The following is a 20,536-nucleotide window of genomic DNA, read 5'->3' as shown; positions in this document are numbered from 1 at the left end:
GTGTGGCCGGGGGCAGTGGGTAATGGACAGGGAAGGTGTTGGGGCCTGGCCTGGAGTAATTTGGGGATCATATTTGCCCCCTTGTTTTGAGGGCTGGGGAGCTGTGTGAGTGGGGCCAGAGGGCATGGGGGACCAGTGGGCAGGGCTTTTGCTTCATGTGGAAGGTGCTACCTCACCAGTCGCTTGTCACAAAGGCTCTGTGCTCACTCCTGCCTAGGTGGCTTCTGCTGGCGCTCCTTCGAGAACATGGTGCAGAAGTACCAGTCTCCTGTCCGAATCTACAAGTACCCATTCGAGTTGGTCATGGCGGTGAGTGCCCCCTGATTCTCCATCCCCTGTGTGACAGTTGGAGGGATACAGGAGGTCAGTTATGACGGAAAGGAAAGGGAGCCCCTCAGACCCCGGATCAGAAGGAATTATTCAGCTACTCTGCTGACCTGGTGGGTCCAGCTTCTAACCAGTGACCCCTTCTCCCGGCCATCCCACGTTTCACCACAACTTCTGGAATCCTTGCCCACTGACCAAAACACAAAGTCTTTCTTTGCCTTGTTGAAGTTTACCTGTTCTCTTGTCCGTCTGTCCTGACAGAAAACAAGGATTCCAGGGGCTTAGCCACTGCTGTCATTTTATGTAATGATAATAATGATAATAGTAAATACACTAATGGGGATGATAATTGCAGCCACTCACTGAGGATGTACAGTGCGAAATCTTTACATACATTCTTGCATTTAACCCCCAATAGCTCTCATTATGCTCATTTTATCTTTACTAAACTGAAGCTTGGACAGGTGACAGGAGAGCCCCAAGTTCTGTGGCTAGGAAGAGGGAGAGCTCAGATCCACACAGGGGGTTTTCAGAGCTGTGATTTTTAACCACAACACCTCCCAGAATCCCCTTTCTACTCATATACCCCCCTCCGTGTGTGTGTGTTTGTGTCCTGCTCTGTGTATGTCCTGCCCCATCTTATTCTATGATTCTACCTACATGTGTGTTTATAGTGACATAAAGGATTAAGAGCAGCATGACCTGTGTCATCCTTCCATGTTGTGCCGTTACATGCGGATGGTTCCAGGTCAGGAAAGAAGCAGGGATCATAATGATTGACTGGGGGACCTTGAGCAAGTTACTGAGCCTCTCTGAGCCTTCACTCCTCATCTCTAAAATGAGGATTACAATTGTTTCCAAACCCAGACATTGTGCTGAGGATTAAATAAGTCAATATATGTAAAGCTCCAGGTGTAGGGTCTGGCACAGATCAAATGCTACTGTCTGTTGCCTGTGGCAATGTGACTCTCCTATATTTGTTATGGGGGTGGGACACCGGGATGTGATGAAGAGACCTGGGGACGAGCAGTCAGAAGCCCTGGGTCCCTGTCGCTGCTCCACCATGCTCTGGCTGTGTGTCTTCAGGAAGTCACTGACTTTTTCTGAGTCTCGGTTTCTTCCTTTGTAAAATGGGGATGGTTATACACACCTCAGAAGGCTGTCATGAGGACTGAAGGTGGTAAGTGTGTGCGTGTATTACCCAGTACAGAGCCTGGTCCATACTAAGCAGACAATAAATGGCAACTAAATATAAATAATTATCCTCCATCTAAGGCTCCAGGCAGTTTACATATTCTAAAACCCCAGGACTCATTCATTCATTCATTCGTTCGGTAGAAAAGAGACACCGTCCCTACCCCACTGGGACAATGCAGGGACCTGTGGTTTCCTGCCATAAAGCTGAGACAAATAACAATAAGATGGAAAAACTAATAATTTTTATTATTGCATGAGCTTAATAAATTTAATTTAGCATGTTTAAGATTCTCAAAAATATTTACAATCATTGCACTTTAAAATAAAACGTGTCTGTAGCACTTAAGACTGTAATAATAGGCCTAGTAACGTACTTGTGCTGCCTTGATTGGAATATGTTAAATATATTTTGTAAGCTTCACAGTCCATAAATGAAGGCAGGACTCAATTTACTCTCCTAGCTGTTAAGAGTCTCTGGGTGTTGATGTATAGATGCTTGTGGGTACAGTAGGAGACAACGGTTTTTCAGCTACTTAGCGTCTGTATCTTCTCTAATTTAAGTTATTCATATTTTTCAAATACCATGTGGCCTTATCTTCCAAACAGTCCTTGTCAGTGAAAGGGCTCTAAACCGCTGTAACATCCCTGACAAAGCCACTTTGCCAACTGTTTACAAAACACCATTGTCCCCAAAATAGCTGCATAACTCAACATAACTTGTGTGCTGCGTGGGCACAAAAGGGGTTCTCTGTCCTTAATGTCCATCTTTGTTTCTCAGCTAAACACTTGCCCTCAGTTGGGGTCAGATGCCAGGGAAGTTTCAGATGAAATCAGCTGTTTTCACCGCATCCGAGAGTCCAGACAAACTGGCCTTTTGGTTTTTCTGTTTAACAAAACTGACTTGAGAATCAAAGCCTCCCTTGCTTCTTCAAAAGTCCCCAGTGAATGCACAAAAGACTGAAATTGGGCTCGTGGAATTGTCTATAAAATAGCACTGAGGCAACCTGTCAAGACCCAGGTTAAAATTAAAAAAAAAAATTTTTTTCTCTTTTGCTTCAGAAATTTAACTAATCCAATGAATGGGCATCTCTCTCTTTGGGTCAAATCTTTTGACATGAATTCTGTTGCTGAGGGGTGGGTTTCCAGGGGAATTTCGCTTTCTTCTTTCTTGATAGCACTCTTTATTGTTTGGTTCAAAACAATGAGCTTGGATTATATTGGTAAACAGAGGAAAATAATTAAGACAATGAAGATAGCTGTCTTATCAAAGGTTGGAGAGGGTCCTTGGTCCCTTTGAATGTGGGTACCAGGAAGTGTGTGTGGGGTGGGTGGGGGGTTCTTTGTAGAGATCTCCGTGTGTAGAACACAAAGGTCTTGCCTTGGACTGTGGACTGTGGCCATTTAAGTGTAGTCAGCCTACAGCCCTTCGTGAATGGATTCCAGGTCATCTGGGCTCTGCTCCCGAAAGGGTAATGCTTACGAGCCCACACCCACCAGCTGGGTCCCTGCTCCTGTTTCTCACTAGGAAAATGGAGATAATAAAGACCCAGCTCCTCAGAGAATTGAAGTGAGGATTCAATGAAGAGGCATAGATGCCTGGATGGGGCCTGGCACATTGTTAATGCTTGTGAAATATTACTTAGGTTTATTATTGTTATTTATTGTTTCAACAGCTTTACTGAGCTATAACTCACATGCCATACCAGTTTACCCATTTAGAGGGTAAAAGTCAGTGGTTTTTAGTATATTCCTAGAGTTGTGCAGCCATCACTACCATATGTTTAAAAATGTTTGCGTCACCCCCAAAAGCAACCCTGCCATCATCCCCTAATCTCGCTTACTCTGCCCAGTTGTAGACAACCAATAATCTACTTTGTCTTTATGGATTCTCCTATTTTGGAAATTCTATATAAATGGAATCATACAATAGGTGGCCTTTTGTGACTGGCTTCTCTCACTTAGAATAGTATTTTCAAGGTTGATCCAGGTTGTAGCACGTGTCAGTGTTTCATTCCTTTTTATGGCTGAACAATATTCCATTGTATAGATAAACCACATTTGTTTGTCCATTCATCAGTTGATGGACCATTTACATTGTATTTCCAAGTTTGGGCTATGGACATTTATACACAAGTTTTTGTGTGGACACATTTCTTCCAGAGAAATCCTTGCTGTGAATGGTGATGATTATTCGGCAGATTCTATTTTAAATTTTATTGAACAAATATGTACACAGCACTTTCTACGTCCCAGGCACTGTTCTGAACCCATTCAAATATTAACTTATGTACTTCTTACAACCACCCCATGAGATAGGTTTGGTGGGTAGTCCCATTCTACAGGTGAGGAGACTGAGGCACAGAAAGGATGGATGGATTACCCAAGGCCACAAAGCGAATATGTGGCAGGTGGGGATATAACTGCAGGCAGTCGGCTCTAGAATTTACATTGCCAACCATGAGCTCTGCCTTTTCTCAGAGCTGAGGATCTGAAGATATGTGGGTGGCATCTGGACCAAGTGAGTGGTCCCCCTGGGGCAGTTACCTTCAGGACTATATCCAGAATGCCTGCATCTTATCAGGATCCAGCAAAGGGGAACACAGCCCAAACCAGCAGAGCTGGGCCTCTCGATGGGCAGCTGATGCCCACAGAGCCTGGGAGCATTTCCTGAGCCCTCCGTGCCCCCAGCCCTTTAAGCCAACTCAGAGGCAGGTACTATTATAGCAGCCTTAGCTGCCGCAGAAGAGGAAACTGGGGCTTTGAGAGGTTAAGGAGACTGTCCTTAGTCAGGGTCAACTGGGTAGCTTAGAACATCAGAGTACTAAACTGGGTAGCTTAGAACAACAGAGTACTAAACTGGGTAGCTCAGTGTCTCTGTCCTAGAGGACAGAAGTCCAAGTTCAAGGTGCCAGCAGCCCTTTGCTCCCTCCAAGGCGCTAGGAAGGACCTATTCCAGGCTTCTCTCCTGGCTTCTGGTAGTTTCTTGGCTTGTGGCAGCGTAACTCCAATCTTCACGTGGCATTTCCCTGTGTGTGTGGCTCTGTGTCCACATTTCCCCTCTTAGAAGGATGCCAGTCGTATTGGATTTATAAGGACACCCTAGTGACCTCATTTTAACTTGATTCCCTCTGTAAAGACCCTATTTCCATAGAAGGTCCCATCTTGAGGTACCTGGGGTTAGGACTCCAACATACCTTTTTGGGGGGGGACATAAGTCAGCCCATAACACGAAGTGAATGGTATCACTGGTAAATGGCAGAGATTCGAACTTAGGGAATCTGACCCCATAGCCTGAGCTCACAGCCAGCTTCTGGCTCTGATATTCAGCAAATAGCTGTGCACTAGTGGCCTCTGCGGCTTCAGGATTGACCTGGCTACCTCTTGTCCTGCCCAGGGGCCCCTGTGGTGCTCAAAAACCCTACGGCTTTAGGTCATCTCAGATTCTACAAACCTAAAGAAGGTACAGGGCACGGAGTAGAATTTCCAAGGCAATAAGCTTTTCATGTGGCGGAAGGGTTATGGAGGTGAGGGCTGTCGTCAGCAATTAAGTGTTAAAATATTTAAAGACCTGTCCTTTTGTATTGATAAACAGCTTGTAATTTAGCAAATGGGTTATTAATAAGGAACAGCCTCTGAAGGTAAATCCTTGCAGCCTTGGTTAGGGGCAGTTCCAGCTGGAATTGTTGTTATGGACGTAGTTTTAATAAAGCAGCAGGGGCCTTATTTAAATGAGTTTAAATTAGTTCCCTGGAGCCTGTGTCATCTGATCCCGTTGCTAACAGATTAAGAGAAGCAATAATATTTTCCACCCTGGATTGGTTACAGAAGGCCCTGACACGCTCTGATTTAGGCTGAGAGAACAGAGGCAGTCCACTACCCAGCAAGGCGATCTTCTGATTTCAGAGGGCCCTGGAAATGAACTTTAGTTCCCCATTCATTAGTTTAGGCATGCATTAATCCATGCGGGCATGCATTCCACAAATATTTATTGAGTGTCCACTGTGTGCCAAACACCGGGCTAGGTGCAGGGGCGAAAAAGGGTTGATTCCTAGCTCTTTTTGGAAGGCATCCTTATTCCGTGAATTTTATACGGAATTTGCTTGTTTCCTTGTTTATATGGGTCTTTTTCATGAATGTAAGCTTTCGGAAGGGAGGGACCATGTCTGTATTGTTCTGGCTCTGTTGTGACCTTGCTTTCCTGATGTGATCCCTTCTTGCATGCATAGAGCTTGCCGTGTGTGTGTGGGATGTGCGTGTGTGTGTGCGTGTGTGTGTTTGTGGAGAGAGAGAGAGAGAGAGAGAGAGAGAATGAGCAACAGAAGCCAGGCAAATGCCCTGTCAAATGACCTGTAAAGGTGGAAGAACAGGTCCCCAATCTATAGGGCCTTTAAGGCACCAGGTTGAGCACAGCTGAGGAGAGGAGGGCCAGCTGTGCGCAGGCCCCCTGGGGGTAGCACTTGTCTCTCTGAAGCAATGGATGTGGCTCAGTCGGGACCCAGTGAGAGTTAGAAAGTGACTGGTGGGTCAGTTTGTCTCTTCAAGGACATTGGGGGCTTTTAAGCAGGGGAGTGACGTGATCAGATTTGGGGTTTAGGAGGGTCCCCTGGCTACCAAAAAGTGTGCCAGTGCGGGGGTGCTGGTGGTGGGGAAGCAGAGGTGATGGAGGCCAGGCACATTCTCCAGACACTTGGAAAGTCTAAAATAGCATTTCCCTCCCATCAAGATCCTGACATGCTGCTAAATGTCAAGATGTGCTGGGCTGGCCTTGCCACCACCTTGTCCCTCCCTGAACCACCAGAGGGACCAGCTGATTCTGGAAGTACGTGGGCAGGGAGTGTGTTCAGAGGAGAATTCCCCGCCCCGCTCCCCACCCGTGGGTGAGAATCCGCAGCAGGATTTTGTGCAGTTGCTGGGGTGGGCTGTATGCTCCCCCAATGCCAGAGAGACCAGGCATTCTGATGGCATGACCTCAGAAAGAGACACGGTGCCAGCCAGGCAAAGGGAGGTCCCATCATGTGAGGAGGAGACAGAAGCAGAAACAAATAATCACTGGGCTGTACTAACTGTGCCCCATGCTGCAGCCTAGGGCCTGAGAACCTGTGAAAAACAGGCAGAAGCTTCCTCTGCATTGTTTGGGATAGTTCATGGGGCAGTGGCAGCGGTGCACTGATATCATGGCCAGAGCGGAACTACTCAGGCATTTACATATTCACCTGTGCACGAAGCACCTTCCAGAACTTAGCCCTGCCCCTCCCTCCCTCCCTCCCTCCCTCCCTCCCTCCCTCCCTCCCTCCCTCCCTCCCTTCCTTCCTTCCTTCCTTCCTTCCTCTCTTCCTTCCTTCCCGCTCTCTCTCCTTCCTTCCTTCCTTCCACAGATACTGGCTGGGTGTCTACAGTGTCCAGATGTTGCACAGGGCACTGGGGAATCCAGTAGTGAAGAAAACAGACATAGAGACAGAGGCATCGACTATAAACAAATAAACACAGACGTGATATCCGATCCCAAATCACAATCAGTGCTTCTGGCAGGACAATAAACCACCCAGGAGATGGTTTACTTTCTTAAAAATTGTGGTAAAATACATAATACAAAATGTCCCATTTCAAACCACTTTTAAGTGTACTGTTCAGTATACAGTTCAGCTCAGCATTAAGAATGTCCACATTGTTTTGCAAAGATCCCCACCGTCCACCTCCATCACCTTTTCATCTTCCCAAATTGAAACTCCGTCCCCATTCGATCCTAATTCCCTGTTCCTCCCTCCCCACCCACCCTCTGGTAGTCAACTTTCTACTTTCTGTCTCTATGAGTCTGACAACTCGAGGAACCTCATGTAAAGTGGGATCATATAATACTGGGCCTTTGTGTCTGGCTGCTCTCACTGAGCATCACGTTTTTGAGCTTCATCCATGTGCAGCATGTGTCAGAACTGCATCTTTTTTTTTTTTTTTTAAGATTTTATTGGGGAGGGGGAACAGGACTTTTATTGGGGAACAGTGTGTACTTCCAGGACTTTTTCCAGGTCAAGTTGTTGTCCTTTCAGTCTTAGTTGTGGAGGGTGCAGCTCAGCTTCAAGTTGTTGAACTTTCAGTCTTAGTTGTGGAGGGCGCAGCTCAGCTCCAGGGCCAGTTATTGCTAGTTGCAGGGGACGCAGCCCACCATCCCTTGCAGGAGTCGAACCGGCAACCTTGTGGTTGAGAGGATGCACTTCAACCAACTGAACCATCCTGGAGGCAGCTCAGCTCAAGGTGCCGTGTTCAATCTTAGTTGCAGGGGCGCTGCCCACCATCCCTTGCGGGAGTCGAGGAACCGAACCAGCAACCTTGTGGTTGAGAGCCCACTGGCCCACGTGGGAATCGAACCGGCAGCCTTCGCCTTTAGCAGCACAGAGCTCCAACCTCCTGAGCCACCAGGCCGGCCCCAGAACTGCATCCTTTTTGACGGTTGAAGAATATTCCACCGCATGGATAGGCCACATTTTGTTTACTTATCCAGTCGTCCATCAATGAATATTTGGTTTGTTTCTGCTTTTTGGCTCTTGAATAATGCTATGAACTTGAGTGTACAAATACCCATTCAAGTCCCTGTTGGTTTACAGCCCTAAAAAGACCCTCCTATGTCCATTAAACAGTTTGCTAGGTGGTGTCTGACCCTGTGCTAAATGCCTTACACATATGATCTCCCTGAAATCTTCACAGCAATGATCACGAAGTAGGTCATCAGCACGCTCATCAGCCTCTTTTTTCTGAGGAAACTGAGTCTCAGAGAGGTTAAGTCAAGGTCACCCAGGTGGCAAGAGGTGGAGGCAGTGTCTAAACCCTGTGTTTTGTCTCTGCTGCTCCACCGCACCCCAGGCTCACCCACTCACCCTGTCCAGGTGCCCTGGCCGCAGGGTCCGTCTGACCCTGTCCTCGTGTCTCCTGAGCTGGCTTTGATTAGCATAGCAGGAGCTTTTTCAGCTATACGGTCACCTGGGTATAACTGTTTTTATAGATTGTATACAATAGTTATTTCAGAAGGCTTCAGAATAACGCCACCCTGGTTCTGCCATGCCCTTCATCAGCGGGGATGACACCGCTGCCGTCAGTGCCCTGATTGAGCAGCTCGGCTAAGAGTTGGGGGATCTGCCCAATGGCACATTAGTCGGCCCTGAAAAGGGATGACGCACTTACAGCTGCTACAACGTGGGTGAACCTCAAAAATATGAACCTCACTAAGTGAAAGCAGCATATTGTATGATTCCAATTATATGAAATGTCCAGACAAAGCAAATCCATAGAAAGTAGATTAGTGGTTGCCTAGGGCTGGGGTGGGGGGAATAAGGTATAGGGTTTCTTTCTGGGGTGATGAAATGTTCTGGAATTAGATAGTGTGATGGTTGTATAACTTTGTGAATGTACTAAAACGCACTGAACTGTACACTTTCAGGGTGCATTTTACGGTTTGAGAATTACATATCAACTGAAAAAGGAGAGTTGGGAGAGCTAGAGGATTGATACCTGTCTGTCCTGGGGTCTCCCAGGTTTGCAGGGGGAAGCTGGGGGTGGACACGGACGGCTCCTGAGGTGGTCACATGGTGGTCACTGCCCCGAATCCAGCCTGCAGCACCAAGAGGGAAAGAGATATTGGGCTAGAATACGTTAGTACAGTTTGGATATTCTTTCCACACTTGTGGTGGAAGGTTTGGGCTACTGGTTCCAGCTTCCTTTGAATTTGCATGAGGAAGAGCAGGAAGGAAGGAGGGAGAGGAGGAGGGAGCAGCTGTCAAGTGATTAGCAGAAATAGCTTTCCTGTACTTTATAGAATCTCACTTTTTTAAAATTGAAATTTATTTAACAAATGCTTCTGGAGAACAAACCATGTGCCAGGCTCTGTTCTCAGCGCTTCAGCCAGACTCCTTTATCCTTCCCCTCCCCCCACCCAGCAAGGTAGCTACTTTCCTTATTCTCCTTTTAACAAATGAATGACTTAAGGAACTGAGAGCTTGATGGCTTGGTCAGGGCCACAGAGCTGGTCAGAGGCAATGCAGAGATTTGAACCCAAGCCCCAGAGTCCATGCCCTTCATAGCTATGTTATGCTGTCATTCACACATTCATCATATAATTGTCTATTTAGAGTATCAACCATGTGCTAGGCGTTTTGTCAAGTACTGGGGATTCGGAGGAGAACCAACCTACTGTAGGGGTGCTAATGAGTCTTACTTCAGCAGTTGGGATGCACAAAGGAAGGAAAAAGATACAAGAGAGACTTCATTGGGAGTGTCTATGATTATTCCCTTCCAGATGGGCCTGCAGGGGGAGCGAGGACGCGCTGTGCTCAAGGTTACCCAGCCTAACTAGAAGTCCAGGGCTATCTAACTCCAGCCCATCTCCACATGTTCAGTGTGTCAACGTGGATTTTTGCAGGAAACGGGGGCCATGTGGGAGGCAATCCTAGGAAGTTTCCATCGGCCCCTGCCTGCCCCAGGCTCGACCCTGCATGGGCAGGTTCTGGGACTTGGACCAGCTCCCTTTCTAAGCTGGCAGGCTAGAGTGTCCCTTTCCAGCTGCCTGGCAGAAGGGCTGTAACCCAATCCTTCTGCTGCCTTGTATCCCTTAGGTGGCCAAACCACGTGTTTGCCCATCAGAGCTGATTTGTGGAGAGAGTAGTCAACATCTGAGGCTTTTAGGCAGGGACAAAACTAGCTATGTGTGAGCTAGTCCCCCACACAGGGAGGGTCCTGTGAACTCTTTGATCCCATAGGCCCTGTGACTGTGCTGAAGGCAAAAGGCCCCTGATTTGTGGGTTTAGGTCAGCAAGAGTCAGCATTTCCCAACCACAGATACTTGTGAAGTAGCCAATGTCCCCCCAGAGGCAAGGCCGGGTGGTTCAGGGCTGGGGTCTGGGTCAGACCGGCCTGGCTCCAACCCTGCCATTTACTGTCCATATGATGTCTTCCCAAGCCTCAACTTGCTCATCTGTAAAATGGGGAACTACTGGTTCCCATCTCATCAGGGTGTTTGGGGATGAAATGATGCAGTTCACAGTCTGTAAATGTCAGTAACAACAGTATTGGACATGAGACCTCACAACCTAAGGAATCTCCAGATGGCAGTCCTCTGACACTGGAGAATGGGCCCAGGGATGGACTCTTTATTTTGGGGCCCCTGCTTTTCAGATGGAACCTGAGCTCCAGGATCCCCCCAATGCCTGGGGTGAATGCATCGGGGCAGCCACTCTTTACTTGAAAAAGTCAGAGCTTTCCTTCCCTTGCGGAGTCAGGGAAAGTTGTGCCCAAGTACCCATCAACTGCTGACCAACCACCCTCCCCCAACCCCATCCCCAGCCACCCTCACCCCTTATCTGGGGGCTCCAGACGGGGCTCTTCTAACAAGAGATTTGTTATGACAGGAAGTTAGCCCGTGGAACTCAGTGACCTCAGCTGGCTGTGTGCTAAGCCCACGGCCTGTCCTTCCCCTCCCTGGATACCTTTCTTGGGGCTATTTGGGACTTCAGCACGTTTATATTGTTTCTTTCTCTGCTCGTTGGCATTTCTAGTGTGTGCCAAGAACTGAGATGGATGTAAATGTGAAGTCAGCACTGCAGAAAAGCATGTAGCCCAGGCCTTCAGCATGCCTTGTGCAAGCAAGTATGTGGTTAAAAGGTGCCCTAAGTGCTAGCATGGAAATGAATGGGCCAAAGGATAGAGGATGGGAAGAAGGTGGGGGAGGATGTCCTAGGAAAAAGGACCAGCAGGGACAGACAAGTCCCCCACCCCCGTCCAGGTCTCCTACCTGCCTGGGAGACCTAGTGACTTCTGCTCCCTTCTCTTTCACTGTCAAGTGTTCAAGCAGAGGAAACAGCCAGTGCCAAGGCCCTGGGCAAGGAACAAGTTTGGTGGGTGGATTTCCTGTTCCTGTGGCTGGCGTCACAAAGTACCACAAACTGGGGAGCTTAGACAGCAGAAATTCTTTCTCTCAGTCTGGAGGCTATTAAGTCTGAGATCAAGGTGTTGAGAGGGTTGGGTCCTTCTGAGAGCCACGAGGGACAAGCTGTTCCAGGCCTCTCTCCAGGCTTCTGGTGTTTCCAAGAATCCCTGGTGTTCCTTGGCTTGTAGAGGAATCACCCCGACCGGTGTCTTCATCTTCACATGGCGTTCTCCTTGTGCGCATGTCTGTGGCCAAATTTCCCCTTTTATAAGGACACAGTCATATCGGGCCACCCCACTCCAGTATGACCTCATATTAACTAATTGCCTCTGCAATGACCCTGTTTCCAAATAAGGTCATATGCACGGCTCCTGCAGGGGTGGGTGGTGGTGGTGGTGAAGACTTCAGCACCTGAGTTTTATTGGGGGGGTGGGAGGCACAATTCAACTCATAATAATGTATTCTAGAAACAGTGAGGCTGGAGTGGCTGGAACGGAGTGAAGGAGGTGGGAGGTGGGCTATTGGGACAGATTGCCCAGGGCTTGGTGGGGCCACATTGCCCAGGGCTTGGTGGGGCCACATGTTGGTGTGTGGGATTTGTCCTGGGCATCCAGGCCTGTTCTGAGCATATCGTTTCATCTGGAGAACAGGAGAGAGACTGAAGAACAGTCAGAGGAAATGGAGATACTCCGGTGCAGTGTGGCCACTGCCTGGCAAGAGTTGAAGAACTGAGGGAGAAAGGAGAAATCGTGACGACGCGGCCACACGGGACAATGCCTGACTCTGTTTCTGAGTTGCTGATGAGAACAAGCCCAGCTGCTGAGCAAGGGGTTCCTGAGGGAGTGGGGGCTGGGCCGGCCTAGGATTCAAATCCAGATTTACCATTTTGCACTGTGTGACCTTAGGTAAGTTACTTAGCCTCTCTGGGCCCAGGTTTCCTCACTGTGAAATGAGGGTGCCATTCAGAGGATTTAAATGGAAGAAAGCAAACAACTGGAAGAGCAGAGCCAAGGATTGCTGTATGCCAACTTCTCTGAGACACCATCTGGTGACATCCTCACCACCACCCCATTTCACAGAGGAGGAAACAGAGGCTCAGAGAAGGCAAGTGATTTGCCCAAGGTCACCTAGTGAGAAAGCAGCAGAGATTCAAACTGAGCCTGACCAGTTCTGAAACATGTACTCCTTTCCCTCCTTATGCTTTAAAAAATGTCAGCACCTGTCTGTCGATGACAGTGGTGGGGCCCAGCAGGCTCCCTCCTGCATCTGATGCCAGTAGAGTGCTCTGAGAAAGGGCTGGGAGGGCGCCTGTGCTGCGCCACCATCTGAGTCTTGTTGCCTGGAGAAGGAAAATGCTGGGTGCCTGCGATGTGACAGGGTCTGCATTAGATATTCAACCTGGTTTCGTCCTCTGGGAGACAAGCTTGGTATACACCCCTTTTCCAGGTGATGACACAGGCTTAGAGAAGGAAGGGACTTGCCTCTCTGCTGGGAGGCCATGGAGATGGGCTTCAAACCAGGTGGTCTGACTCCACCCAAACTCTCACCCACTTTGGCTGTGCAGCTCCCTCCTCAGTGGAGAAATACCTTCTTTTGAAAGAAGATTCAAGGGGGCCTCCCTTGCCAGCCGTCCAAAGCCAGATGCCCAGGATCCCCCCAGTGCACTCTCCCCTGGGGGATGAACAATCCATATTCTAATGCTGATATGTTTGTACAAAGCAACCTGCTTCCCATATGGCAGGAGGCAGCCCTGTCCTCCTGACCCTGGCGGAAGACTCGCTGGGCTGGCCTTGTGGGGCACAGGATGACACCAAGGGCAACAGGCATGTTTCCATTTCTTCCTTCTCCCTCCCCCACCTCTGCCCCTCTGAGCTGGGTGGGTGCTGGCTCTGCTGAGGGATGGGGGAGGAGGTGTGTGTCCTCAGCTGCCTGCGCTATTTTTGGAGCTTGCTTTGATCCTGATTCCAGGGCATGTGGGCTGTAACAGGCGCTGGGAGTGCATGGCCTGAATGCCGCCAGCCACGGAGGCCCGCACGCCCCCCAGTGGCTCTGACCCTGCACGTCTGGAACTGGGCACAGACTCTCACCCTCCAATCGGGGTGCCTTTTATTTACTTGCCTACCTGCCTTAGCTAGAACCTCCAGGACTTTGAATAGACGCAGCGAGAGCCTGCGGCAAGCGTTGTCTCTCGCCATTGAGTGTGAGGTGTGCTGTGGTTTTCTGTAGATGCCCTTTGCAGGGTGAGGTAGTTCTCTTCTAGTCATCCTTTGTTGAATGTTTTTATCATGAGGAGATGGTGGATTTTGTTCAATGTTTTTTTTCCCCTGAAAGACGTCTTCTTTTAAAATGCCCCAGGCAAGGCACCATCCAAAACGTTGCACCTGCGGTGTCCCGAGGCTGTGGCCACGGTGTCGTTTTTTTTGTTTTTTTTTGCACACGCAACCTCAGTGAGGGCCGCACATCCCAGAGGCCGCTCACTGACCGCCTCTTCCTTGGGTTAAATCTCTTCTCCTCCAGCGTGGTCCAGCGTCACGTGGGCTTGCGTGTGCCCTGACCCACCAACCCCGGTCCTAATCCATCGCACCAGAGTACTGGCCATGGACTTAGCTGTCTTTTCCTGGGGCACCAGTTGTGTTTGAGGCCGACCACTCCGGAAGGCCCAAGGGCAAGGTTGACCCCAGAGCCTGGTGGCATTTTTCAATCCCGGAGTCACGTCCTCTGCCGGTCTACCTATATCTCCAGGGCTCGCGGGGAGACTGAGTCACCTCTGCAGCTCTTCAGATTGTCGGTGTTATTGCTGGGAAAGACGAAAAACGTAGAAAGCCCCCAGAATATTTGATCCATTTTAATGGTTGGAACAGAAGCAGGGATAGATGGGCAGCTGAAGATCCAGTCCTCTGAGACACGGATGAAAATTGCAGATTCCAGGCATAAACTGGCAAGAAAATCTGTAGCTCGCCTGAGAAGCATAGGAAGAAAGAAGCGCTGTGGGTTGCCTGGTAGCGACTCGATCTTAAAAAGCCTCCCCGCTGAAGAAAAGGACGAAAATTATGAGAGCTGCACAGAAAAAGGGAGATGGAAGAAAGAATAACTGTAGAAATCCCCAAAGTTCTGAAAAAGAAGCTTGAAGACAATTGTTATTATATCAACAGGAGGAAACGGTTAGTGAAACTTCCATGCCAGACCATCAGCATAATAACTATTTTGGAATCCCACACGAAGCATTTTGCTATCCATGCAGATTTTCAGCCAATGAGAGGTCTCGTCATCATCACGCTATGCCACACACCAACATGCATGCACATTACATCCCAGCAGAAAAGAACGTTGACCTTTATAAGGAGACAGTGGATGGATTAGGAATCACCTTTGGTTACACTCTCCCGCTGGTTTTGCTCTACCCATATGAACAAGTTCAGTATAAAAAGGTGACTTCATCCAATTTTTTTCTTCAGATTAAGAAAAGTGCCACAAGCGCTAACAGGAACCAGGGTGAGCTCTTTCTGTCCACCTTTGTTGACTCCATCCATCCAGCTGTCTACGGAGAGTCAGCTGACCACAGGTGAACCGGCCACCCCCAAAAGATACAAAGCTGAGCCAGAAGCCTTGCAGTGTCTAAGGCGGTCCACCCGTCACTCTGCCAACTGCGACAGGCTGGCTGAGCGCAGTGCCTCACCTCAGTCCAAGCGCTGGCAGCCGGACACGTCTGCCAACATGCCCAAGCTGTTCCTGCACTTGGAAAAGAAGACACCTGTGCATAGCACGTCACCCTCACCTGTTCCTCTGACCCCTTGCAAGGAAGGGAGTGTGGTGTTTGCCGGCTTTGGAGGCAGAAGAACTGATGAAATAAGTGAGGTGTTCTCCTGGAAACTTGTACTTGACAGTTACCCCCCAGGTAACCAGCCACCTCCACCCGCTTACATTTACGGGGCACAACACTTGCTGCAGCTGTTTGTGAAGCTTCCAGACATCCTTGGAAAGTGTCCTTTTCTGAGAAGAATCTGAAGGCTTTATTGAAGCACTTTGATGTCTTTCTTAGTTTTTTAGCAAAATACCATGGTGACTTCTTCCCAGAGTCTGCCTATGTCGCCACCTGGGAGGCACAGTAAGAACCCCAGGGAGATTTATTAACGTTTTGATGGCTCCAAAAGAACAGCTTCTTTAGCTTTGCGCTCTAGGTTCCCAGTGGAGAACTGGGGAGATGGGGGGCCTTCTTTACAGACAGAGCAGATGCGATGCCCAGGTGGGCAGAGGCGGGCCCCTTTATTTGAGTTACATACTGTAGTTATTGCTACAGTATGTAATAACTACAGTCCTTCCTTAAGGAGTACTTCCTTGGTGCCTGAAGGGCCTCCAGCATCTGACCCTAGCCACTATACACGTCATCTGTGATGGCGGGAGAAGAACAGCTGTGTTCCCAGTTCATGGAACCGTGTGCAGGTTAGGCTGTTTCAGTAGGTGTTGGAGTTATTAGCAATAACCACATTTCTTAGTTGTTTGTTAGCACTAAGCAATATTGTTCTGCAAACTGTTTTCATTCTTATGATGAGACTGAGCCAACTCTAGCCAACAAATTTTAGTTTTGCTTGGAAACTGCAAAGCAGTCCCAAAATTGATACTGACGGTAAAAGAAAATTTGCCGCTATACATTTGCTTGTTATAGTTCCTTTTCTGTAAAATCTTATTTTTGGTGATCTAAAAAAAAACAAAAAAAAAGTGTCGCCTGACTTGTTTGCGATTTTACAGCAATACTTGGTTGTGTAATGTGGTTTCCATTCTGTAAACCGTTATTTTTGGTGATCTGAATAAAGCGGGGCCTTATTGGAAATAAAAATAAAAACAAATAAAATGTCCCAGGCAAGCCCACTCTTTCTTCTGAGGGGAAAGCGCAAATGGAAAGCCAAAAAGTGATCTGCCAAGGGGTCACTACTCTAAAGCAGGTGTTAAGTGATGGTCTTGTTGGTAAAACAGCAGTTGCCCTTGGGTCGGGATGGCTCTTCTGGCCTTGCAAAGCCCTCTGGTAAATGAGACCACAGCCCCGCAGGAGGAGGGCTGTGTCCAGTGGACCTTAGCCGCCCCGCGCCTCCAGCTCACGCCCCTCTGCCCCCAGGCCTACGAGAAGCGCTTCCCTACCTGCCCGCAGATCCCGGTCTTCCTTGGCAGCGAGGTCCTGCGTGAGTCCCGCAGCGCCGATGGCGCGGTGCACGTGGTGGAGCGGAGCTGCCGTCTGCGCGTGGAGGCCCCGAGGCTGCTGCGGAAGGTGGGAACCCAGGGAACTAGACAGGGTGGTGGGGGATGGCGGCGGGGCGGGATCAGGGTCAGGGTCAGGAGGGGGCGAATGTGTGTGTGTGTTGGTGCATGGGGGTGGGTGGGTGGTGGGGTCTAGGTCGAAGTGCCCACAGGATCCTGGAGGAACTGGGGACCGAGGCTGGGCTGGGACTGGCTGGGCTGGGACTAGCGGGGTTGGGGAGGTGCCGGGGTCCGAGAATGGCGGGATGGAGTCCGGGATCCAGGCCCAGGCAGGTAAGGGGTTGGTAGGAAGTATGGTCCTGGTGTCCAGGGGTGACCAGGGCCAGCCCCGGGGCTCGGACCCCCAGCCCCTCGCCCCCTGCTCACCCTGGCAGCCCCTTCCCTTGCAGATCGCCGGCGTGGAGCACGTGGTCTTCCTGCAGAGAAACGTCTTGAACTGGAAAGAGAGAACGCTGCACATCGAAGCGCACAATGAGACCTTCGCCAGCCGCGTGGTGGTCAAGGAGAACTGCAGCTACACGGTGAGGCAGGCTGGGCGCCACCCGGCCTCCACGCAGGGCCCCATGGGCTGTGCCCTGAGGTCTGAGTCATGCTGCCAACTCCTTCCCTCCCAGGACCGGTCGGATAAGACGCAGGACGCTCCTCACACCTACAGTTCAAATTCACAGCTAATACCTTTTCTTTTTAAGAGTAAGTACGTCTCAAATATTGCAAATAGTACGTCTCAAGCAATATTTGAGACGTAAATGTAATTTGCTGTTTATCTTAAATTCACATGTGATTGGGCATCCTGCATTTTATTGGCTAACCCTTCAACTTGCCTTCTTTCCTGCCTTCATGAAATTGTGCCTCAGTTTATCTATCTGTAAAATGGGGTTAATGAGCCTACTTACCACGTAGTTTATTGTGAAGACTAAAGGAAATAAAATCCCCAAACCCTTAGACCAGTGCCTGGCACACACTAAGGCCTGTATATGTGTTGGACCTTTTAATATAATTAAGGATAATTATTATTATTCTCCAGTACATACTGATTGAGCACCAACTATGTGCCAGGCACCCTGACAAGTGCTGAAGACCTAGCAGTGGACCAACTGGCCTGACCATTGCCCTCATGGTATTTCCATTCAGTGGGAGACACAGATGAGAAAACAAACAAATCAGTATAGATTTACAACCTTGTCACAAGTGCTAAGAAGGGACCCAGCAGATAGAGACTTACAGAGAATAAAAGGAGAGGTGCTGTCTTGGGTAAGAGTGTCCCTGGGGCCTCTCTGAGGAGGTGCCATTGAAGCTGAGAGCTGAAGAATGTGAGGGCTGGGAACAGAGTTCTGGGGGGAGGAAACGGTGTGTGTGTGTGCGTGTGTGTGTGTGTGTGTGTGTGTGTGTGAAAGACTCCAAGGTGGATGGCCGAGGATGGGAATAGGGGCGGCAGGGGTCGGGCCCTGCTGGCCTCGAGGCTGCAGTGAAGAAACTGGAGTCATTTGGAATTCAGCTCTGCCACTTTCTTGCTGAGTGGCGCTGGGCAAGTTGCTTCCCCTCCCCGGGCCATCCTCCCATATCTGTAAGAGGAGACGCCAGCAGAACGTGCCTCATTGGGTGCTAGAGCAGCAAATGAGATAATGTCGCTGCGCTAGACCCCAAATGGTATTTTTCATGATAACTCTGTGTGGCTATGTTGGCGGATTACAGGTGTTTTGCGTGTGTCTTCACCCAGACCCACCAGGGAGGGACCTCGCTTTGTTCATCTATCTGGTGGTGCCTCATACAGCAGGCGTCCAATAAATGCTGATCGCGTTTTCTTTGCACACCTCCAGCTCCTCTTGGGGCCTCCTGGAAACTGGGCCTAGGATGTTTAGATGTTTACCTCTGGGGAGGTATGGGTGAGAGTTTTTATAAATCCCTTTTTAAAAGTTTTTATAAATCCCTGTTTCTCGCAGTGAGTTCCTCCAACAGCTGACTCAGCATCACGGAGGCTGCCGGTGAAATGCAGACCCTGGGCCTCTGCCTCGACCTATTCTACCCAGGCATCTGCATATTTAACAGACTCCTGGTCATGCTTCTGCCCACAGAAGTTTGAGAGGGACTAAGCCTGGGTGGACATGGTAGTTCTGTCAACGAAGTTGTCTTTGCTCACAAGTATACATAAATATTTATTTACAATAAATATATATATTTATATATAAACACATAACATATACCGGGGGTGCCAAAAAATACACATTTTAAGGGATGTTATCTATGTATTATTTTTCGAAGCTGAATTGAATTACAGTAGCGATGTGTGGTATCAGGTTCCCTCAAAAGATGGCGTTAATCAAATGAATGCTAGTGTCATTCATTGTATTACAATTTTTTTTAAAGATTTTATTGGGGAAGGGGAACAGGACTTTATTGGGGAACAGTGTGTACTTCCAGGCCTTTTTTCCAAGTCAAGTTGTTATCCTTTCAATCTTAGTTGTGGAGGGCGCAGCTCAGCTCCAGGTCCAGTTGCTGTTGTTAATTGCAGGGGGAGCAGCCCACCATCCCTTGTGGGAGTCGAACCGGCAACCCTGTGGTTGAGAGGACGAACTCCAACCAACTGAGCCATCCGGGAGCTCAGCGGCAGCTCAGCTCAAGGTGCCGTGTTCAATCTTAGTTGCAGGGGGCGCTGCCCACCATCCCTTGCAGGACTCAAGGAGTTGAACTGGCAACCTTGTGGTTGAGAGCCCACTGGCCCATGTGGGAATTGAACCGGCGGCCTTCGGAGTTAGGAGCACGGAGTTCTAACTGCCTGAGCCACTGGGCTGGCCCTATTGTATTATAATTTTAATACAGTTTTTTTCCTTTCTTAAAATGTGTATAAAATTTTTTGGCACCCTCTGTATATTTTAAATATATGTAACTAAAATGTATATTTATGCATAATTTACTTACATATAATGATGCATTATATTAAATATATCACCAATTTCTATATATCATTATAATTTTTATCATATATAATCTATAATATATGATTATAATTTATCACATATAATTTTTAAGGGACAGGCATGCAGATATCAGGCCCACTTTCTTCTGGCCCCTCCTGAGAAGGCTTTTTGTTTGCTAACACTTCAGACCTTGCTTTGGGTGGGGCCCCTTGGCACTGCTGGCCCCCTAGGGTTTTGCCAGCTGTGACATGCTGTCCACCTTATGCTCTGACTGGGCCCAGGTCACCGGGGGAGGGCATGGCATCCCCCACCCTGAGATCATATCATCACCCCTACCTGGCTTTCAGGTTCATCCGGAGAATGAAGAGTGGACTTGCTTTGAGCAATCCGCCTCACTCGACATCCGGTCCTTCTTTGGCTTCGAAAGTGCCTTGGAGAAGATCGCCATGAAGCAATACACAGCCAACATCAACAGGGTAAGAGGGAACTCCGTTGGTCACAGGGAGGAAAGTGCACAGAGCTCGGGGGGCCACCAGTCCTGGTTCAAAGCCTGCTCTGCCACCTGATAATCCATGTGACTTCAGGCAAGATCCTTAACTTTCCTCATCCATAGAATGGGTATGCTAACAATGGCCATATCACAGGAGGTAATGGATGGAAAGCAAGTCCATAATGGGGGCACCGTAATCACTGTACTGATGATCCCAGGCCTGTGAACTCTGTGGACAGAGGAGGGGCACTGTGCCGTGCTTTTTCCTGGTTCAAATTATTGCTGCTTGGTGTAAAGATCTCAGACCCATCGCTGAGTAGAGCCCTTTGCGTGTAATGAAACAGACGAAATCCATTTGAATATATTTTATCCAGTGTGTTATCAATATAAGACTTACTCGGGAGCTATTTTACACTCTTCGTTTGGTACCGTCTGGGAAATTCGGTG

The 20,536-nt window shown here is 48.9% G+C and overlaps 1 protein-coding gene, 1 long non-coding RNA gene and 1 pseudogene across 3 annotated transcripts in view; 2 read left to right on the top strand and 1 right to left on the bottom strand.

Annotated features, from left to right (window-relative positions):
• SEC14L5 (SEC14 like lipid binding 5) overlaps positions 1-20,536 on the top strand; it is a 47,164-nt gene that overhangs the window by 554 nt on the left and 26,074 nt on the right. The window contains exons 2-5 of the mRNA XM_019756468.3: positions 218-309; positions 16,545-16,694; positions 17,074-17,205; positions 19,947-20,075. Coding sequence (XP_019612027.3) covers positions 247-309; positions 16,545-16,694; positions 17,074-17,205; positions 19,947-20,075 — 474 coding nt within the window. The 5' untranslated portion in view covers positions 218-246. The remainder of the gene's footprint in view (positions 1-217; positions 310-16,544; positions 16,695-17,073; positions 17,206-19,946; positions 20,076-20,536) is intronic.
• Positions 221-16,538, top strand: LOC109460763 (MSL complex subunit 3 pseudogene; annotated as a pseudogene). The gene is made up of 2 exons (XR_016022578.1): positions 221-309; positions 12,085-16,538. The product of XR_016022578.1 is annotated as an MSL complex subunit 3 pseudogene (transcript).
• LOC148756837 (uncharacterized) lies at positions 15,404-17,184 on the bottom strand. The gene is made up of 3 exons (XR_016022580.1): positions 17,051-17,184; positions 16,568-16,685; positions 15,404-15,527 (listed from the first exon to the last, which is right to left on the bottom strand). It is a non-coding gene; the product is annotated as an uncharacterized LOC148756837 (long non-coding RNA).

The sequence above is a fragment of the Rhinolophus sinicus genome, chromosome 10, assembly GCF_057876585.1.
Source record: "Rhinolophus sinicus isolate RSI-liver-muscle chromosome 10, RSI-T2T, whole genome shotgun sequence".
In the NCBI taxonomy this organism is placed as follows: Eukaryota; Metazoa; Chordata; class Mammalia; order Chiroptera; family Rhinolophidae; genus Rhinolophus; species Rhinolophus sinicus.
The sequence above is the reverse complement of the archived record's forward strand: the minus strand, read 5'-3'. Positions and strand labels throughout refer to the sequence as shown.